Source organism: Myxocyprinus asiaticus, chromosome 2 (assembly GCF_019703515.2).
Source record: "Myxocyprinus asiaticus isolate MX2 ecotype Aquarium Trade chromosome 2, UBuf_Myxa_2, whole genome shotgun sequence".
In the NCBI taxonomy this organism is placed as follows: Eukaryota; Metazoa; Chordata; class Actinopteri; order Cypriniformes; family Catostomidae; genus Myxocyprinus; species Myxocyprinus asiaticus.
Window position 1 is genome coordinate 8,725,706 of NC_059345.1, and position 15,981 is coordinate 8,741,686.

The 15,981-nt window shown below is 41.6% G+C and overlaps 1 protein-coding gene across 1 annotated transcript in view; it reads left to right on the forward strand.

Moving 5' to 3' along the window:
* Positions 1 to 15,981, forward strand: part of adgrg3 (adhesion G protein-coupled receptor G3) — a 30,794-nt gene that overhangs the window by 12,335 nt on the left and 2,478 nt on the right. The window contains exons 9-11 of the mRNA XM_051722041.1: positions 3,087 to 3,352; positions 3,472 to 3,568; positions 3,665 to 3,954. Coding sequence (XP_051578001.1) covers positions 3,087 to 3,352; positions 3,472 to 3,568; positions 3,665 to 3,954 — 653 coding nt within the window. The remainder of the gene's footprint in view (positions 1 to 3,086; positions 3,353 to 3,471; positions 3,569 to 3,664; positions 3,955 to 15,981) is intronic.

Consider the following 15,981-nt stretch of genomic DNA (forward strand, 5'->3'; position numbering starts at 1 on the left):
TACTGTTCTATCCTTCTAATTGGTCATTTGTACTCATGACAGAAAAGATCTCACGACCTAGCAGACAATGATCCATGACCCACTTTTGGGTTGCGACCCAGTGGTTGAGAAAGCTTGTGTCAGGTTTGGGTTGAGGAAATGGCAGGCTCAAATGCAGAGTAGCGATAAGGGCTTATATTTAACAAAAATATAAAAAAACTACCCCGAAGGGGAAAAACAAACACAATCCAGGGTGACAATACAATGACAGGCTGGGCTGGAATGGTGAACCAACAGAAATCCAACTGGACAGGAACAGGACTGACAGCAACATCCCACAACAAACTGGCACCAGACAGAGCACAAAGGGAGATTATAAAGGGAGAGAAATCAGGAGGGTAACAAGGAAATAATGAGAAGGGCAGGTGAAAACAATTAACTAATAATCAGACAGATAACAAGGCAAACGAGAGGGCGAGGATATCACCGAAGACAAGACAGACACGAATGCACAAGGAAATGAGAAAACGCAAAACCAAGTGCATTCACATAACACAAGACAAAACACAAGTGCCTTGACTCAGCCACTGAGTAAATAAACCAAACCAACCGAAGTGGCTGAATCCAGACACAAGACATAAAACAGACATGGAACACATACATGTCAGGGCTCTGCCACAAAGGGGAAAAAATCCAAAACTAAGGGCAGAACCCTGAGACCCTGGCATAAAGCATCAATTTATGAATTGATCTCCCTACTGAAACAACAAGAAAATCCCTGCTTGCTTTTGTAGCGGCAGCCAGTGGTTCTATAGCCAAACAAAACAGCAGTGGGGGTAATGGAGATCCTTGCTGAATCCCCTGTGCCAGGGTGAAATAAGAGGAGATTTGTCCATTAGTATGCACTGCCGCTTTGAGCTGCGCGTATAATAGGCGAATCCATTTTATAAAAACACTCCCAAACCAAAAGTTTCTAACAGAACAAACAAACACCCCCACTACACATGGTCAAAATCTTTTTCTGCATCCAGTGGGACCACTGCCACTGGAGAATATGTGTCGGCCACTGACCATATAATATAAATAAATCTTCTAATAATGTCTGCCCCACTTCTTCCGTGGATAAAACCAACCTGATCAACATGAACTAAAGAAGTAATTACACTGCCTAGCCCATTTGCCAGAACGTTACAAATAATTTTTTGCATCTACCGGAAATAAAGATATTGGACACTAACTCTTACACTCATGTGGATACTTATCCTTTTTAATAATAAGAGTGATTAAAGCCTGTGATAGGGTGGATGGTAACTCTCCTTTCTCCAAAGCCTCATTGTACATATCAAGAAGTAATGGTGACACCTCAGCAGAATAACACTTAAAAAACTCTGCACTAAAGTTATCCGGTCCTGGAGACTTAGAAGAGGCCAAGGTCCTAATCACTTCAGCAATTTCGTCTAATGTTATTGGGGAATTTAGTTCCTGTTTCTGCTCATCTGTCAATTTAGGTACATTGAACAAATCCAAAAAGTCTATTATATCCTAAGTGAATATTGTTGCATCGATCCACTTTATCACTCAACTGTTCAACCACACTATTAGTCGCTGGCGGCTGTGCTTGCAGTTCCCACTCTGCTTCCTCGAGGAATTCCACTTGCTTTTCGACATCAATTCTTATGATCAGAGCAGATAACTTGGTCTCCACAGAAGTTGTAGTTTAACGAATATCTTCAATGCCCCCCAAATCATCCTATATTTTCTTCAACATGACATATATATTTGCTATGTCTTGTGACACATCTGTCTGTGTGTCTGGCTGTTGAGAAGCGCTCTCGCCATCTTGAGGCAACTCAGGGCCCTGTGATCTTAAGTGCCTCTTAATGTCTCCCGAGAATGTTTGCTTCGACATTTTACTCATTTGGGATTGTCTTAGGTACGCAACATTATTAAGACTGACTGTTCTGAAATCGTTTAAAAAGATTATTTTCACAAAGCGTTGCGGAGCTTTACATTAAGCAGCCATCTTTCTCCTCGCCTCAACATTTAATCCACGTCATTTGAAGTGATCCAGTTGATTTTGGGTGAGAACAGACCAAAATATAACTCCTTTTCACTGTACATCTTGCCATTGCAGTCTCAAGGCACAATCATGATTTCAAGTTCGATTACACTTCCTAGCACTTGATGAATGCTCAGATCGCTAGATGGCACTATAGGAAGTGTAATCGAGCTTGAAATAATGATCGTCAAGGAATCTGCAGATGTCAAGATTTATAGTGAAAAAGGTGTTACATTTTGTCTGTCTGTTCTCACTCAAAACCAACTGGATCGCTTCAGAAGACATTGATTAAACCACTGGAGTCATATGGGTTACTTTTATGGTGACCTTATTTGCTTTTTGGAGCTTTAAAAGTCTGGTCACCATTCACTTGCATTGTATTGACCTACAGAGCTGAGATTTTCTTTATAAAATATTGTTTGTGTTCTGCAGAAGAAAGAAAGTCATACACATCTGGGTTGGCATGAGGGTGAGTAAATAATCAGACAGTTTTCATTTTGGGGTGAGCTAACTCTTTAAAACTCGATAGAGCATTAACCTTAAAAACCTCATCTGTTTGGAAGAACATTTAACTCACTTTTAGCACCACCCATGGACATTTCACCTCGAAACTGCCGTGATATATGTGATGAACCACATAATTTCATATTGAAAATGTTTTGCCACAGTCACATTATTTTCATGAGATCAAATTGTGATCATGTGTGTCTAGGCCCGTATAAAAGATGTTTATATACTAAGATTTACTCGAAGTTCTTGCAGCCCAACTTTCGAAAGCATTAGGATATGTTTGCAGAGAGTGACGAATGGCTAGAATGCGGAAAGTCCTTATATGGAGATTGTTAGGGCATGTTTTATGCAAATTACTCACTGCAGATTCATCAACATTAGAATGAAAGTCAGAACAAATTTATGTGTATACACACTTGTGACTTTAGAAAATATTTTGTATGAGAACATTTTCTGCAACTTGTATGCAAGTTTGATCAATCTTGTTTTTGTGGTACAGATGTACAGATAATACATCTTTCACCATTTTCCCCCACAGAAAGAAGCAATGTGAGCATTCGGTCATTATTCATGTACAGCTCACAGGCTCCTTGTTCTTGCTGCACATGTCCTTCTTGTGTAGTGTGTGGTTTTCAAGCAAGAGAGATGAAGTATGTCAGTTCTTTGGACTTGTCCTACACTGGTGCCTTTTAGCCACCTTCACATGGACAGCCATTGAGGGTTTTCACCTGTACCTGCTGCTGGTGCGGGTTTTCAACATCTACATCAAGAGATACCTGCTTAAACTAAGTTTGGTGGGATGGGGTGAGTACAAAAATTGGATATACAATTAATTGCACAATTCATTTTTGGTTAAACTATTTCTTTTAGGAACAATTGCAATTAATTTTAGATCTATGTATTGTATCATCCTTTTCCAATAGGTGTACCCACAGTTACAGTGATGATATGTGGTGTAACTAAAGTGTATGGCAAATATACCTTTTCCATGGAGAGAGAAAATTCGACAGGCACACCAATGTAAGGTCCATCCATTCCAATAACAATGCATTTTCACTCCTACATCCTCTACCAGCCCTGCAATAGAACTGCATTCATTGGCTTCTTATTGTTTAGATGCTGGGTTACCACACAGACTGTGAGCTACATTACAGTGAATGCTTATCTTGGGCTGGTGCTGCTCTTTAACATGGCTATGCTGGCAGTGCTGGTGGTTAAGATGCATCAGTTACGGTCAAGGAATCATAAGATTAATATCAGTGAGAGGGGGGTATGGAAAGACTGGGCATCTCTTCTTGGACTCAGCTGTATTTTGGGTGTGCCCTGGGGACTGGCCTTCTTTACCCATGGTGGCCCCTTGAGTCTCCCCTCGCTCTATGTTTTCAGCATTCTCAACTGTTTTCAGGGTAAGAATTGCTCCAACACTGTTCAGTGAGGTACAATCACACATAATTGACACTTTCCATTGGAATAGGGTACAAATTGATGCAGCATTACTTTAAAATGAGCATAGCATAAAAAGTAGCTAGTTTTAAACACATAAGTAAATATCATTCCATTTTCTCACTTTTTAAGTTTTTACAAAAATGATAATGTTGACTGCATTCATCAAAGGTTCGATCCTTTTAGCAACGGTATTTTAAGAAAATGTATGTAAAGTTTGCATATAATTCCTATTTGTTTATTGTTTGGGAACCAGTTCCTAACATTTAGGAACATTCTTTTTAAATAACCATAAACTAACATTCCCAGAATGTTGCAGGTAGGTTTTTGTGTGACAAACTAATAAGAACTAAACTCCAAAGTATACTTCGGTTTTGCACGAACGCTAGTCGTATGCATACAGGGCAAGTGATGTAAATTTCGTTATCAGCAGTGTGTTCGAGCACTGCACGCATGTGGCCCGATTTTTCGAGACTTGAATCTCTGCAGAGCAAAAATGGGTAATTCCAAATCAGTGGGTGTTTTCAAACCAGGATGGGCGTTTTTAACTGCTTTACACAATTTGCCTACTACACTGAGATTCCCTACTTATATTGGATGGTTGAGAAATGCTCATCCTGGTTTGGAAATAGCCACTGATTACTAAACTGAGATTCCCTACTTTCACTGTATAGTTGAAAAATGCCAATCCCAGTTTGAAAACGCAGTCAGATTGGGAAATGCCCATTATTGTTCCGCAGTACACCTGGTTTTTCATGCGATTATTTAATCAGCTGTAAGGGGGAGGCCACCCAATGGTCCAAGGATGGTATCCAACGGCGTGGCTGAAGGTCTCCTGCGTGTTCTGTCTTATCGTGCGCAACATTAAATAATACTTTGATTATTTGATTTGAGTTCCATGTTTTATTAATCTTATCATTAATTATTTTCTTTATTTCATCTGACTCCAATTATGAAAAAACCTTGTTGATGTATCTATGCTCTGAATGTAAGTTTTGTATCTTATTATTTTTAGTAATTCTCTCTTCTAGACTGCATTTGTTATTTCAATGTTATTTGGGTCCTGTGCCAGCTGAATGCAGGCCCTTCAACTACAAATTCATCAGTTTCAGATATTAGTAAGTTTTAGACTAAGTCCTTATAGGTTCTCAGCTTTATTCATTTGGTCTGATTTGGCTAAGTTCATATAGATTCTTGACTCACTGTTTAGCCCCAGTCAATTAAGTTCTGTTTTACAGATTCTAGGGAGTTGTGAGTAGACCTTTGAAACGTGTGATGGAGTAGGTTGTTTGATGATTACAAAGAATGCACCTAATCAGAACAGATGTGAGTGTGATTTGCATTTTATGGTCCCTAATCAGTGGGGTGCGTTGTCTCAGGTGGAGATGTCTTCTGGGTAAGGGTTTTACGATGTTCGTTCTCGCAGAGATCTTTGACTTTTACCAGAAGTGATGCAGATAATTTTGTGCCAGTCTTACAGTTCCTCCACTTGGCCTCCCCGGGGACAGTTCCAGAAATGTCCAGGCGGGGTCATTGTAAAATGTCTGCTGGGTCTTAGTCAAAAGCATTTTTTATCTCAGTTGTTGAAGCATGTGCAGATGCAGTGGACTGAGGGCCAGTGCCACATTGGTTGATGTTCATAAGGATCTGATGAGGCATCTGAAAAAGCAGTACAATACAGCAATAGCAATACAGTGCTGAGCGTGTAGAGGAACTGGAGAGGATCTGTGAAGTCTTTTTGGCCAGATTTGTTTCTATCTGTGCTTGTTTGAGGCAATATTCCATCTACAGGATCATTCTTTGTGCCAAGTCCATTGTGTCTGCCACAGCTTGTGCACTGTGCTCGTAGAATGTATCATCCCACTTTGGGGAAACTTCAGTGTCCAGGGGTATCCTCACTAGGATGTTGATCTGACACATAGAAAAGTCCTCTGTTACCTCCAAGCAAAGGAGTGATTGGCAGGACAGGTCAGTCCTCCATAAGTGAAGGAATTCATCTCACTGACGACATACCACTGAGTATGTGACACCTGGACTGCGTCAGAATGGCCATGCAATGACTGAACATTTATGAGTTTAGTGTCATTATGAGAAAAAGGTTGTAAGGTGTTACATGAACAAACAACATAGTTATGAGTTTCATGACAACATGTGCGACTGGTAAACAAGGTCTCAGTACCCTTCAAGGTCATGTGTCCAGTAAGGTGATTCCATTTTACTATCTGAATTTTTCACCATTACGCCAATCGGGCGTATAGTAGTGGAATTTGGAAAAGCTTGATCTGGATGGATTAAATAAAAGATGGCAAGGAATCAAAGGTAATCAGAACATTCATCACCAGTTAACATCATTACAGTGGATAATTGGTCTGAATAAATTAAAAGAAACATACTACAAAGTCAGTATAACTAGTATTTTCACCAGTGGTATGCATCATTAAGCATGTAGTAATAATAATAATTCTATGATTGTAGAAACACAGGTACAGACATATAATTATCACAGTGCTAATTCAAATGTATCCAATGCGTGTGATTTGCTGGCTAAGTCACAATCGATGATACATGTCTATTTTCAAAGTGTGTAGTGGATCGAAAGAAGTGTCTGCACTTCATATCATCTACTTCTTATTACGTTTGCATTGTTATTAGTGATGTGTTGAAAACCAGGTGTCCTCTGGTTTGTAACCATGCCAACAACAATCAATTGATTCGATTTATATGTAGGTGGAAATGTGGAAATTTGGGTGGCAAGTTTGCTTGCAATTACCAATTAAATCATCGATGTGTGACTGTAGCCATTCACATGTCCCATGTACATTACAGTGTTTCAAATAAGTTGTTGGGAAGTTGTAAATAGTGCATGTCATGTGTGCCATAATTATAACTGTTTTATGGAAACAGGTTTGTAATGTCGTATATGTGAGAGGCTATGTGTTTGTGAGAGGCAGGCCAGATCTTCAGTGGTTTAGTACTTTCGGAATCTAGGCCATTATTTTGTTTCATGATGTGTAGTGGTTGAGCCTGGCTAGTTTTACTGTCTGTACCAGGTCAAAATGGCATGAGAGTGTAGTGATGAAAGTGTGTGCTCTGTATGTTTGTGTCTGCGAGATGGGTGGAACCTGTTCTAGAACAATTGGTGTATATAGCTATTTTTGTTTGTGTAGTGCTGTGAGGTGTAAATGGCCACTTTAGATTGCCTTCGCACCCATCTCCCACATTGTCCTGGCTTGATGCAGGGGGATCAGAAACCTTTTGGCATCTGTCCCTCACGAGATTGCAACCTGAAATGGGAATAACCACAGATAGAAAACACAGTTAATGTTGAACCTTTAAAATGTTTTCATTCAGACATGAGGTACTTTCTTTATTTTCCTCTGATGGTCACAGCCAAACTGTTACAGACAGCTTTAGTCTCATACTGTATGGTTTGTGCCATCAGGGGGAAGATGCATTTTGCTTTACAAAAAACATGTACCATTACAATGTCTAATGCAAATTTAGTTTCAGAGATCAAATTAGACTGAGCATCTTTGGTATGATCTGAATTACTGCTGATATTTTAGTGCAGTTTGAAATGTGTAGCACCTTAAGCTGTTCTTGCAGTTGAGCCTGCACAGTCTACTGTTGTAAGCATTATAGGCCCCAGCTTTTTTTACTGTTCACAACACAGCTCTGTGGTCAAAGAATCTGTTCACCTTTTTTGGTGATGTGTTGTCTGCTTAACATTTCTGAAGGGTGCTATTCACACGTTTGATCATCTATGATCTATGATCTCTGTGGTCTGTCAGGGTTGTGAAATTTCTGCCTGATGTTTAGCATTTTACACACACATCTTTCATTGTCTACACAGTAGAATGGTTTCCCTGATCAGATTTAATTGGAATTGGTGCTTCACAGTGAGAGATGATTTGGTACGTTTACCCTCCCTCTTGGCACTGATAAGCGAACCAATGAAATTCAATTGCAAGAATTTTTCAGGGCCTTTAATGTTGTTCGGTTGGCAGTGTCATTACAAATATACATGTATAGTATATCCATGCATAACCTTTCTCCGTCTGTGGCCATAATGTGATTATAATACAATTATATTATATTAAAAATAGTATAAATTAAAATAATTTTATTACTGGTCTCTGGAGGTTCTCTGGAATGAGATATTTGTCATCTCGCTGCTCTTTTGGCCCTGTATCAGATGCAGGAGCATGTGCATTGTATGCACAGGTCAAGCTGAAAGCCTTTGGACATGCTGCTGTAAACACCCAATGACTGCAGGCACATAATTACATGGGTCAAATTTCTGCTCAAGCTGCAGAGCTTTTGCGATTACAATATGAAATTGAATGCAATTTTCTTGAGTTAAGATGTCACTAGGTGTGTTCTCGTGCGAATCTATTTGAATATGAAAAGGGGGGCTGGGCAGATTCAGAGGTGATGCAAGGCGCAAAGAGTGTTCTTGAATTTTAAAAGCCTAATGAAGTTCTTCAGACTTAGAAAGTTAATGCTAACTGTGTAAAACTACTGAGAGTTTGGTAATTGTGTAAAATTACTGGTAGTCACATGGAATTTTGTACTCAGTATGGTACACATAATCGCAAACATCATTATTTGCTGAGAAAGGCCCCCAAATACAGATAATTTATATATATAATGCTTAATAATTCAAATATTTAGTCTCTAGAGTTTAATCAGAATGGTGCCAAAAACTAAAAACTAAGCCTTGTTGATGAGATAAGTCAAAGGAGAATGACCAGACTGGTTCCAGCTGACAGAAATACTACGGTAACTCTGATAACCACTCTGTACAATTGTAGTGTGCAGAATAGCATCTCAGAATGCACAACACATCGAATCTTAAGGCGAATGGGCTACAACAGCAGAAGACCATGTCGGGCACTTTATTAGGACCATAGTGTTCCTAATAAAGTGCTCAGTGAGTGTACTTCGATTTTTCTAACCATGCATACTGTGAACGCATTGTCTGCACATATGCCTGATATTATTTGCATTTACTAGTGGGTCCCAAAGTGGCAACACTCACCATTGGCAAAGTCCCTTTCAAGGCAAGTCATTACAATACCATCTTGGAAACGCTCCCTGGCAGCTTTATGTATGTAGACAAGCAGCATGCAAATACAGCTGCTATCTACTTGAAGGGAAAAGACAGAATATTTCCACAACGGTTGGTCAAGATTACGATCAGAAAACATATTTCGAATCAGCAGTAAAAAACTGACAACAATGGTATCACAAATTGTGCTTCTTTAGCTCAAATCATGAATACAAACTATTTTTCGGGCTGGTCCAGCTAATGCGTATGCTCTGGAGTTAACTGACAGGCTATGTCTGTATCTAAAAGGTAATTGGCTCTTTCACCTTTAAGGTGGGACTTCCATTTCTACGCCCGTCATATTGGGCATTCCAATTTATAACATTCATTTTAACACACAACAACAACAGTGGATTGGCATGTCAAGAGAGCATGTGTGAGGTGGTCAGGAGATACTTGCATTTGTATAACTCGAGTCTAAAGGACTATAGAGACATATTTTGGGGTCTAAACTCCTGAAGTGAAATAGTCCAGTCCCTCATAGCAGTCTTAGCGCACATTTGCCAACCACCAGTGTATGTGGGCACAGTCAAATGAAGTATACTTTGAAAGGCTGAATGTCCGACGATATGTTAAGTGTTTGCTTCAAAACTGTATATTTAAAAAGTATACTTTGGGCATTATATAAAACGTTAGCTACGGGATATTTTCGGTTTTATTTTATTATCAAAACACTGCAAAAAAAAAAAAAAAAAAGATTTTCAAGACAAGTATTTTTGTCTTGTTTTCCAGTAAAATTATCTAAATATTCTTAAAACGTGATTTGTTTACTTGTCAAGCAAAATGGGATAAGGAATGAAGTCTTGCTTTAAGATTAATCTAACAAAATTTAGTGAACTTTAGACTCAAAACAAGAAAAAAAAAATCTGCCAATGGGGTAAGCAAAATAAACTTGTTTTCTCTTTAAATTAAGTTTCTTTTTTTTTTACTCCACTGGCAAGCAGTTTTTTCTTGTTTTAAGCATAAATCTCACTAAATTTTATTAGATTTCTCTCAAAACATGACTTAAAATCTTATGCCAGTTTGCTCGTCAAGTAAATAAATCACGTTTTAAGAATGTTTAGATATTTTTACTGGAAAACAAGACAAAAACTTGTCTTGAAAATCATTTTTTGCAGTCAAACTAACATTCCTGGAAAGTTTGGGGAACCAAAACTTGCTAGTTGGGATTTGTGCTGGGTTCCATTCAAGTCGGATGTGGGATATTCCTACTTGATATCTCCGATCTCCGAACCATAAAGGCATTCCATTGCTAGATGCTCGGAAGATGACATAGGAAATAAAACTGCAATGCTCCTGTTTCGCTTAGCAGGGGTTTGACTGTCACCAGAGACATCTCCTTACACAATAATAAACAATGCTGCAACTTTTACATTTGTGCTATCTAAAGTGTATGATTATCAAAAGAGAGTATAATTTACCATCTTTTACACACCTGTCTCTACAAACGTTTGTTAAACAAGCTTTAATATCATGTAATGTAGGAACTTTGGCTCATTTATCACTAACTTTGTATATCTCCCTGGGTGCCGACATGTTTTTGTGACGTCATGCACCTCCATCTTGGCGAAATCGGAGTTGAAAATTTCAGCACGCATTTTGCAAGTTGGAATTCCCACTTCAAGTGGCGTTCCATTATACTTTCCCTAGTAGGAAGTTGGAAAATCCGACTTTCCCAGCTGAATGTAATGCAGCACTGGATTCAAACTACCTAGCTCCTACTGAGTGTTAACTTCTTATAAAACTCAAGCTAAATGCTTACATGATTATTTAAAATTGGAAAATATGAAATCAAACAAATAAGGGTTTTAAACACTGATTGAAAGCTTAATTGTGTCATTTTTGCGACAATAGCATAACCAAATAGAACTGAAAAAAAAAACATTTTAAACTGATTTCCAAATACACCCTCCATCTGCCATTGGTCAAACAAACAGATAGTCCCGCCGTAAACTCACACTGGACGGGTCGCTCAAAGTCAAACAAACAAATAGTCCCGCCCCACTTTGGACAGGTTGCTCAAACAGATCATTTTGGACAGCAGTGTTTGCATTTTTCAGGGAAATCAACCAACAAAATGGTGTACTTATAGTTATCTGTGTGTATACTGAATAAAGTTGGAACAGGATAAAGTATTTTAACATAAATGGCTAATGCCATATTTATACCATGTTGCTCATAACAGTTGTCAGCTGAGGGTGCTATTTTGGTGCTGTTGTTTTTGACAACCATTTGTGCTCGATATCGGTCTTGATAAAGATAATTTGGTAAACTGCCTGGCCAAAAAAAAAGTCGCTGTTTGGATTTAAATAAGCAGACACTTAAGAGCCTATGATTTGTTCATTTTTGCAGTGATTAATGTTTCAGCTGGCAACAATTCTTTTAACCCTAACTGATGCAGTGTATAGCTTCTCATTTCTTAAACAACCATGTCGAAAGATGTATCCTGTGGTTGTGGAAAAGATGTTACTGTGTTTCAGAAGGGGCAACTTATTGGCCTGCATCAAACAAAGAAAATATCTAAGGAGATTGCTGAAGAGAACTGTCCAACACCTTATTAAAATCTGAAAGGTAGTGGTGAACCGTCAGCTTCGTGGAACAAATGTGGTTGTAAAAAAATCTTGAATGATCTTGAACGGAGATCGCTAAAACGCTTGGTGAAGTCACATTGAAGTCACAAAAATTGACAGTAGAACTCACGGCTATGTTTAAGAGTGAAAGTAAGAGCATTTCCACATGCACAATGCGACGAGAACTTAAAGGACTGGGACTAAACAGCTGTGTGGCCACAAGAAAGCCAATTGTTAGTGAGGCTAATCAGAAAAAATGACTTCAGTTTGCTAAGGAGCATAAAGATTGGACTGTGGAGCAATGGAAAAAGGTCATGTGGTCTGATTAGTCCAGATTTACCCTATTCTAAAGCGATGGGCACGTCAGGGTAAGATGGTAAGCACATGAAGCGATGCACCTGTTATGCATAGTGCCCACTGTACAATCCTCTGGAGGCAGTGTTATGATCTGGGGTTGCTTCAGTTGGTCAGGTCTAGGCTCAGCAGTGTTATAATTTATATAATTATATTTATTTATCACACATTTGCACATATACAGTGAAATTCTTTTTTTTTCCACATGTCTAAGCTGGGATCAGAGTGCAGGGTCACCCATGATACGATGCCCCTGGAGCAGATAGGTCAGCACTGACTGTGCGTGCTCGTTCGTGAGGCGCGCCGTCAACGAGACTGAGACCAACTCCAAACCGAGAAAAGAGATGCTCTGAACCGGGAGGAGCTTGCTCTTTTCACAGTTGACCCGAAGCCCTAGTCGGCTGAGGTGCGAGAGCACCAGGTCCCTGTGTGCATACAACACATCCCGAGAGAGAGCTGGGATTAGCCAACCATCGGGAAAGTTGAGGATGCGAATGCCCACTTCCCTTAGCGTGGCAAGGGCTGCCTCTGCGACCTTCGTGAAGACGTGAGGAAACAAGGACAGACCAAAAAGGAGGACCTTGTACTGATACACCCGACCCTCGAATGCAAACCGCAGGAAGGGTGTGTGTCGAGGTAGACTCGAGACGTGGAAGTACGTGTCCTTCAGATCTACTGCCGTGAACCAATCTTGATACTGGACGCTTGCTAGAGTGCATCTTTGCGTCAGCATCTAGGACGGGAGTCTGTGTAAGGCCCAGTTCAGTACTCGCAGGTCCAAGATTGGCTGCAACCCACCGCCTTTTTTCAGTACAATCAAGTAGGGGCTGTAAAACCTCGCTGCAGCCTGAGGTGTCACACCGTTTCGTGGCCGTGTTGAGTTCAGGGACATCAAAGTACTTACCTGGCTCCTTGTGACCACCCCCGGAACAGCTTGGGATGGGGGAGGAAGAGGCCTGTCTTCGTGACCTGTGCAGACTGTCACATTGGGGGTGGATTTATGCCACAGCTGGGTGCTCAGGGGCAGGGAGACCGCCGCTGGAGCGCCAAACCTGCCAAATAGAGTGGTGGACGGTGGTCGTGATGATGGCCGTGCACACCAGATCCATGACTCAGGGAACAAGAAAACCGCTCTTGCTGAACTCTTGGGTACTGCACCCACTTGGGCATGCAGTGCAATTAAATGCAAAGGTAACAAAAGATTCTCCTCCCGGCCCTTGACCAGGGGATGGAGTGGTCTGCTTACCAGCTCCAGAGCAGCGGGTTTCGTCGTCCCTGGGTCACCCGTCTCAGGGGCGCTTCGAAGCATTTTGCGGGTTCTTGGTGGCCGCGAGACGGGTGGCATCTGCTTCCTGCAGTGGGCTCCACGCCAGGGCCGGGCCGCAGGGGCGGGCAGCGGCGGAGCCGGTGCAGTCACCGCAGGGGGACGCCCTTGGCAACGAGCAGACGGGGTGCAGGATCTTGAGCTGTGCCAGGGCAGGATGTGCCGGATAACCTCCGTCTGCTGCTTCACCGCTGAGAACTGCTGGCCAAAGTCCTCGGTGTCGCTGGACTGGCCAACTTGGGAAATGGGGGCAGCAAGGAACTGTGCCTTGTCGGCCTCTCCCATCTCGACCAGTTTGAGCCAAAGGTGGTGCTCCTGGACCACCAAGATGGACATCGCCCGCCCGAGAGACCATGCCTTGACCTTTGTCACCTGGAAAGCGAGGCCGGGGCAGAACTACCATTGTGCAGTTCCTTTAGTGCCTTGGCGGGCTGGCAGGAGAGCCATGGCGTGCAGGGTGGAGGCGGCTTGTCCAGCGGCACCGTAGGCCTTGACCGTCAGAGACGACGTAAACCTACAGGCCTTGGACGGGAGCTTTGGGCGCCTGCGCCAGGTGGTGGTGCTCTGCGGGCATAGGTGCACCGCAATCTCCTTTATCCACCGGGGGGATTGCCGAATAGCCCTTGGCCGCCCCACCATCGAGGGTAGTGAGGGCGGAGAAGCTGAAAGATCAGGACCGGGCAGTAAAAAAAGCCTTCCACGACCTTGTGAGCTCTTCATGCACTTCCGGGAAGAAAGGAATGGGGCGGGGCGTGGCTTTGAGCGGTGCCCGTAGGTAGAAGGACCGAAGCGGGGAGCCTCTGGGGTGGCTTGCTTTCTTACAAAGGTAAACCGCAACCGCACCGTTGCCATAGACATGTTCTCGCAATGAGTACATGACCCACCCACGAATGCTGTCTCCGAGTGAGCAGTGCCCAGACACGAAAGACAGTGATCATGACCGTCAGAAGGCGAGATATAATGAGCGCAACCAGGAATAACACACAAAGGAAAGGCATCTTTAAAGAGACATTTAGTGTGTGCCGCTCTTTTAGAGAAATATACTCTTTTAGAAAAATATACTCTTTTATTTCTGCCGAAGCACCCAGGGGCATTCTCTGCAGTGCACCAGTGCAGAGGAGAGAGAAGCCACTGAAATGCGCCATCAGATCCAGCAGAGGTGAATGAACACTCATGGGAATTCAGCTCAGTGAGCATGACCGTTCAGCTCTGAAGAGAAAATCTGAATGAGTGGTTGCATACCAGCTCCTTTTATACACATATGTCTGGGGGAGTGGCATGCAAATACCACTCACCAATTTTCATTGGCCTTTTATCAAGACCAGAGGTGTCTCGGGCTCCCAAGAGTGACCCCTAGTGTCACTACATCGACACAATGATGAGTGAGTGACAGATAGAGAACGGTGTAACTTAACTTCTCCAGTTAGTTTGATAGAAAGGCTTTGCAATGGCGAAATAGAGGCAAGAACTTCCTGTTCAATACAAAACCAGGGAGGGTCTCTCTCAGATGGAAGCGACCAATGAGCCAAATGTCTGAGACTGAATGTATAATAATAAAACAAAACCTTGGGTAGGCCTAACCCACCATTGTCACTTGGCCTATGTAACTTATTGAAATTTAACCTGGGACGCTTACCATTCCAAATAAAGGATTTCGCTATGCTATCAAATTGCTTGAAATAAGAGATGGGGACATCTACAGGGAGAGACTGTAGCAGGTAGTTGAATTTTGGAATACAATTCATTTTAATAATATTAACCTTCCAAATCATCGATAAATGTAATGAAGCCCACATGTCTACATCATTCGAAAACCTCTTTATTAAGGGATCAAAATTAACTCTGACTAAATCAGATAAAATTGCCGCTGGATCTCCTCTCCCTCCGTGGCATCCAAATCGAGTCCCCGGTCTGTAGGCCTGTAGGGGCTTTCATCCTGAACACGTAAGTGTCTTTTTTATGTCTCCAGAGCCCGAGGATTTTGGCTTCTTTGCCATGTTTTGCCTCAAAGAGCAAATGTGTGACTGGGTGTATCAAATTTCACCAGATTATAACATGAAAATAATTAAAAATTTAGCAAAGTATGCAGAGCTCGTTGCTCACATGTCTGCTTCTTGCATGGCGTCACGTGACCTCCCCCAAAATGTATGCTTGAAAGAGAACTATAGGTTACTTGTGTAACCGCGGTTCTCTGATAGCATTAAGTGAGGTGTCTCACCAGATCACCCTCCTTGCTGTGTGAAGCAAGGAAGAGGTGTGCTTGTTTTGAATAATGTAATGACACTGTGTTGTCCCTTTTATACTGGGAATCAGAGCCTCATCCAGACACAACCGTCACTTCTGCCATCCAATAAGGGCTGGCGTAATGTAATAGGGCGTCTAGGAATACGCAGAAGGGGCGTATCCCATAGTGAGACACCTTACTTAATGCTATTTGAGAACCAGGGTTACACAAGTAATCTGTAAGTTTTTATAATGGGGTTTTCGAAGGTAAAATAAGCTCTATGGTAAACATTATTTGACGAAACGAGGACGTTTTGTTCTACAACATAAATTACACACAGTCATACCTCAAACGCCATGCGTTTAAAAAAAAAAAAAGTATATAATTCAATACAGCTTCAAAACTCAC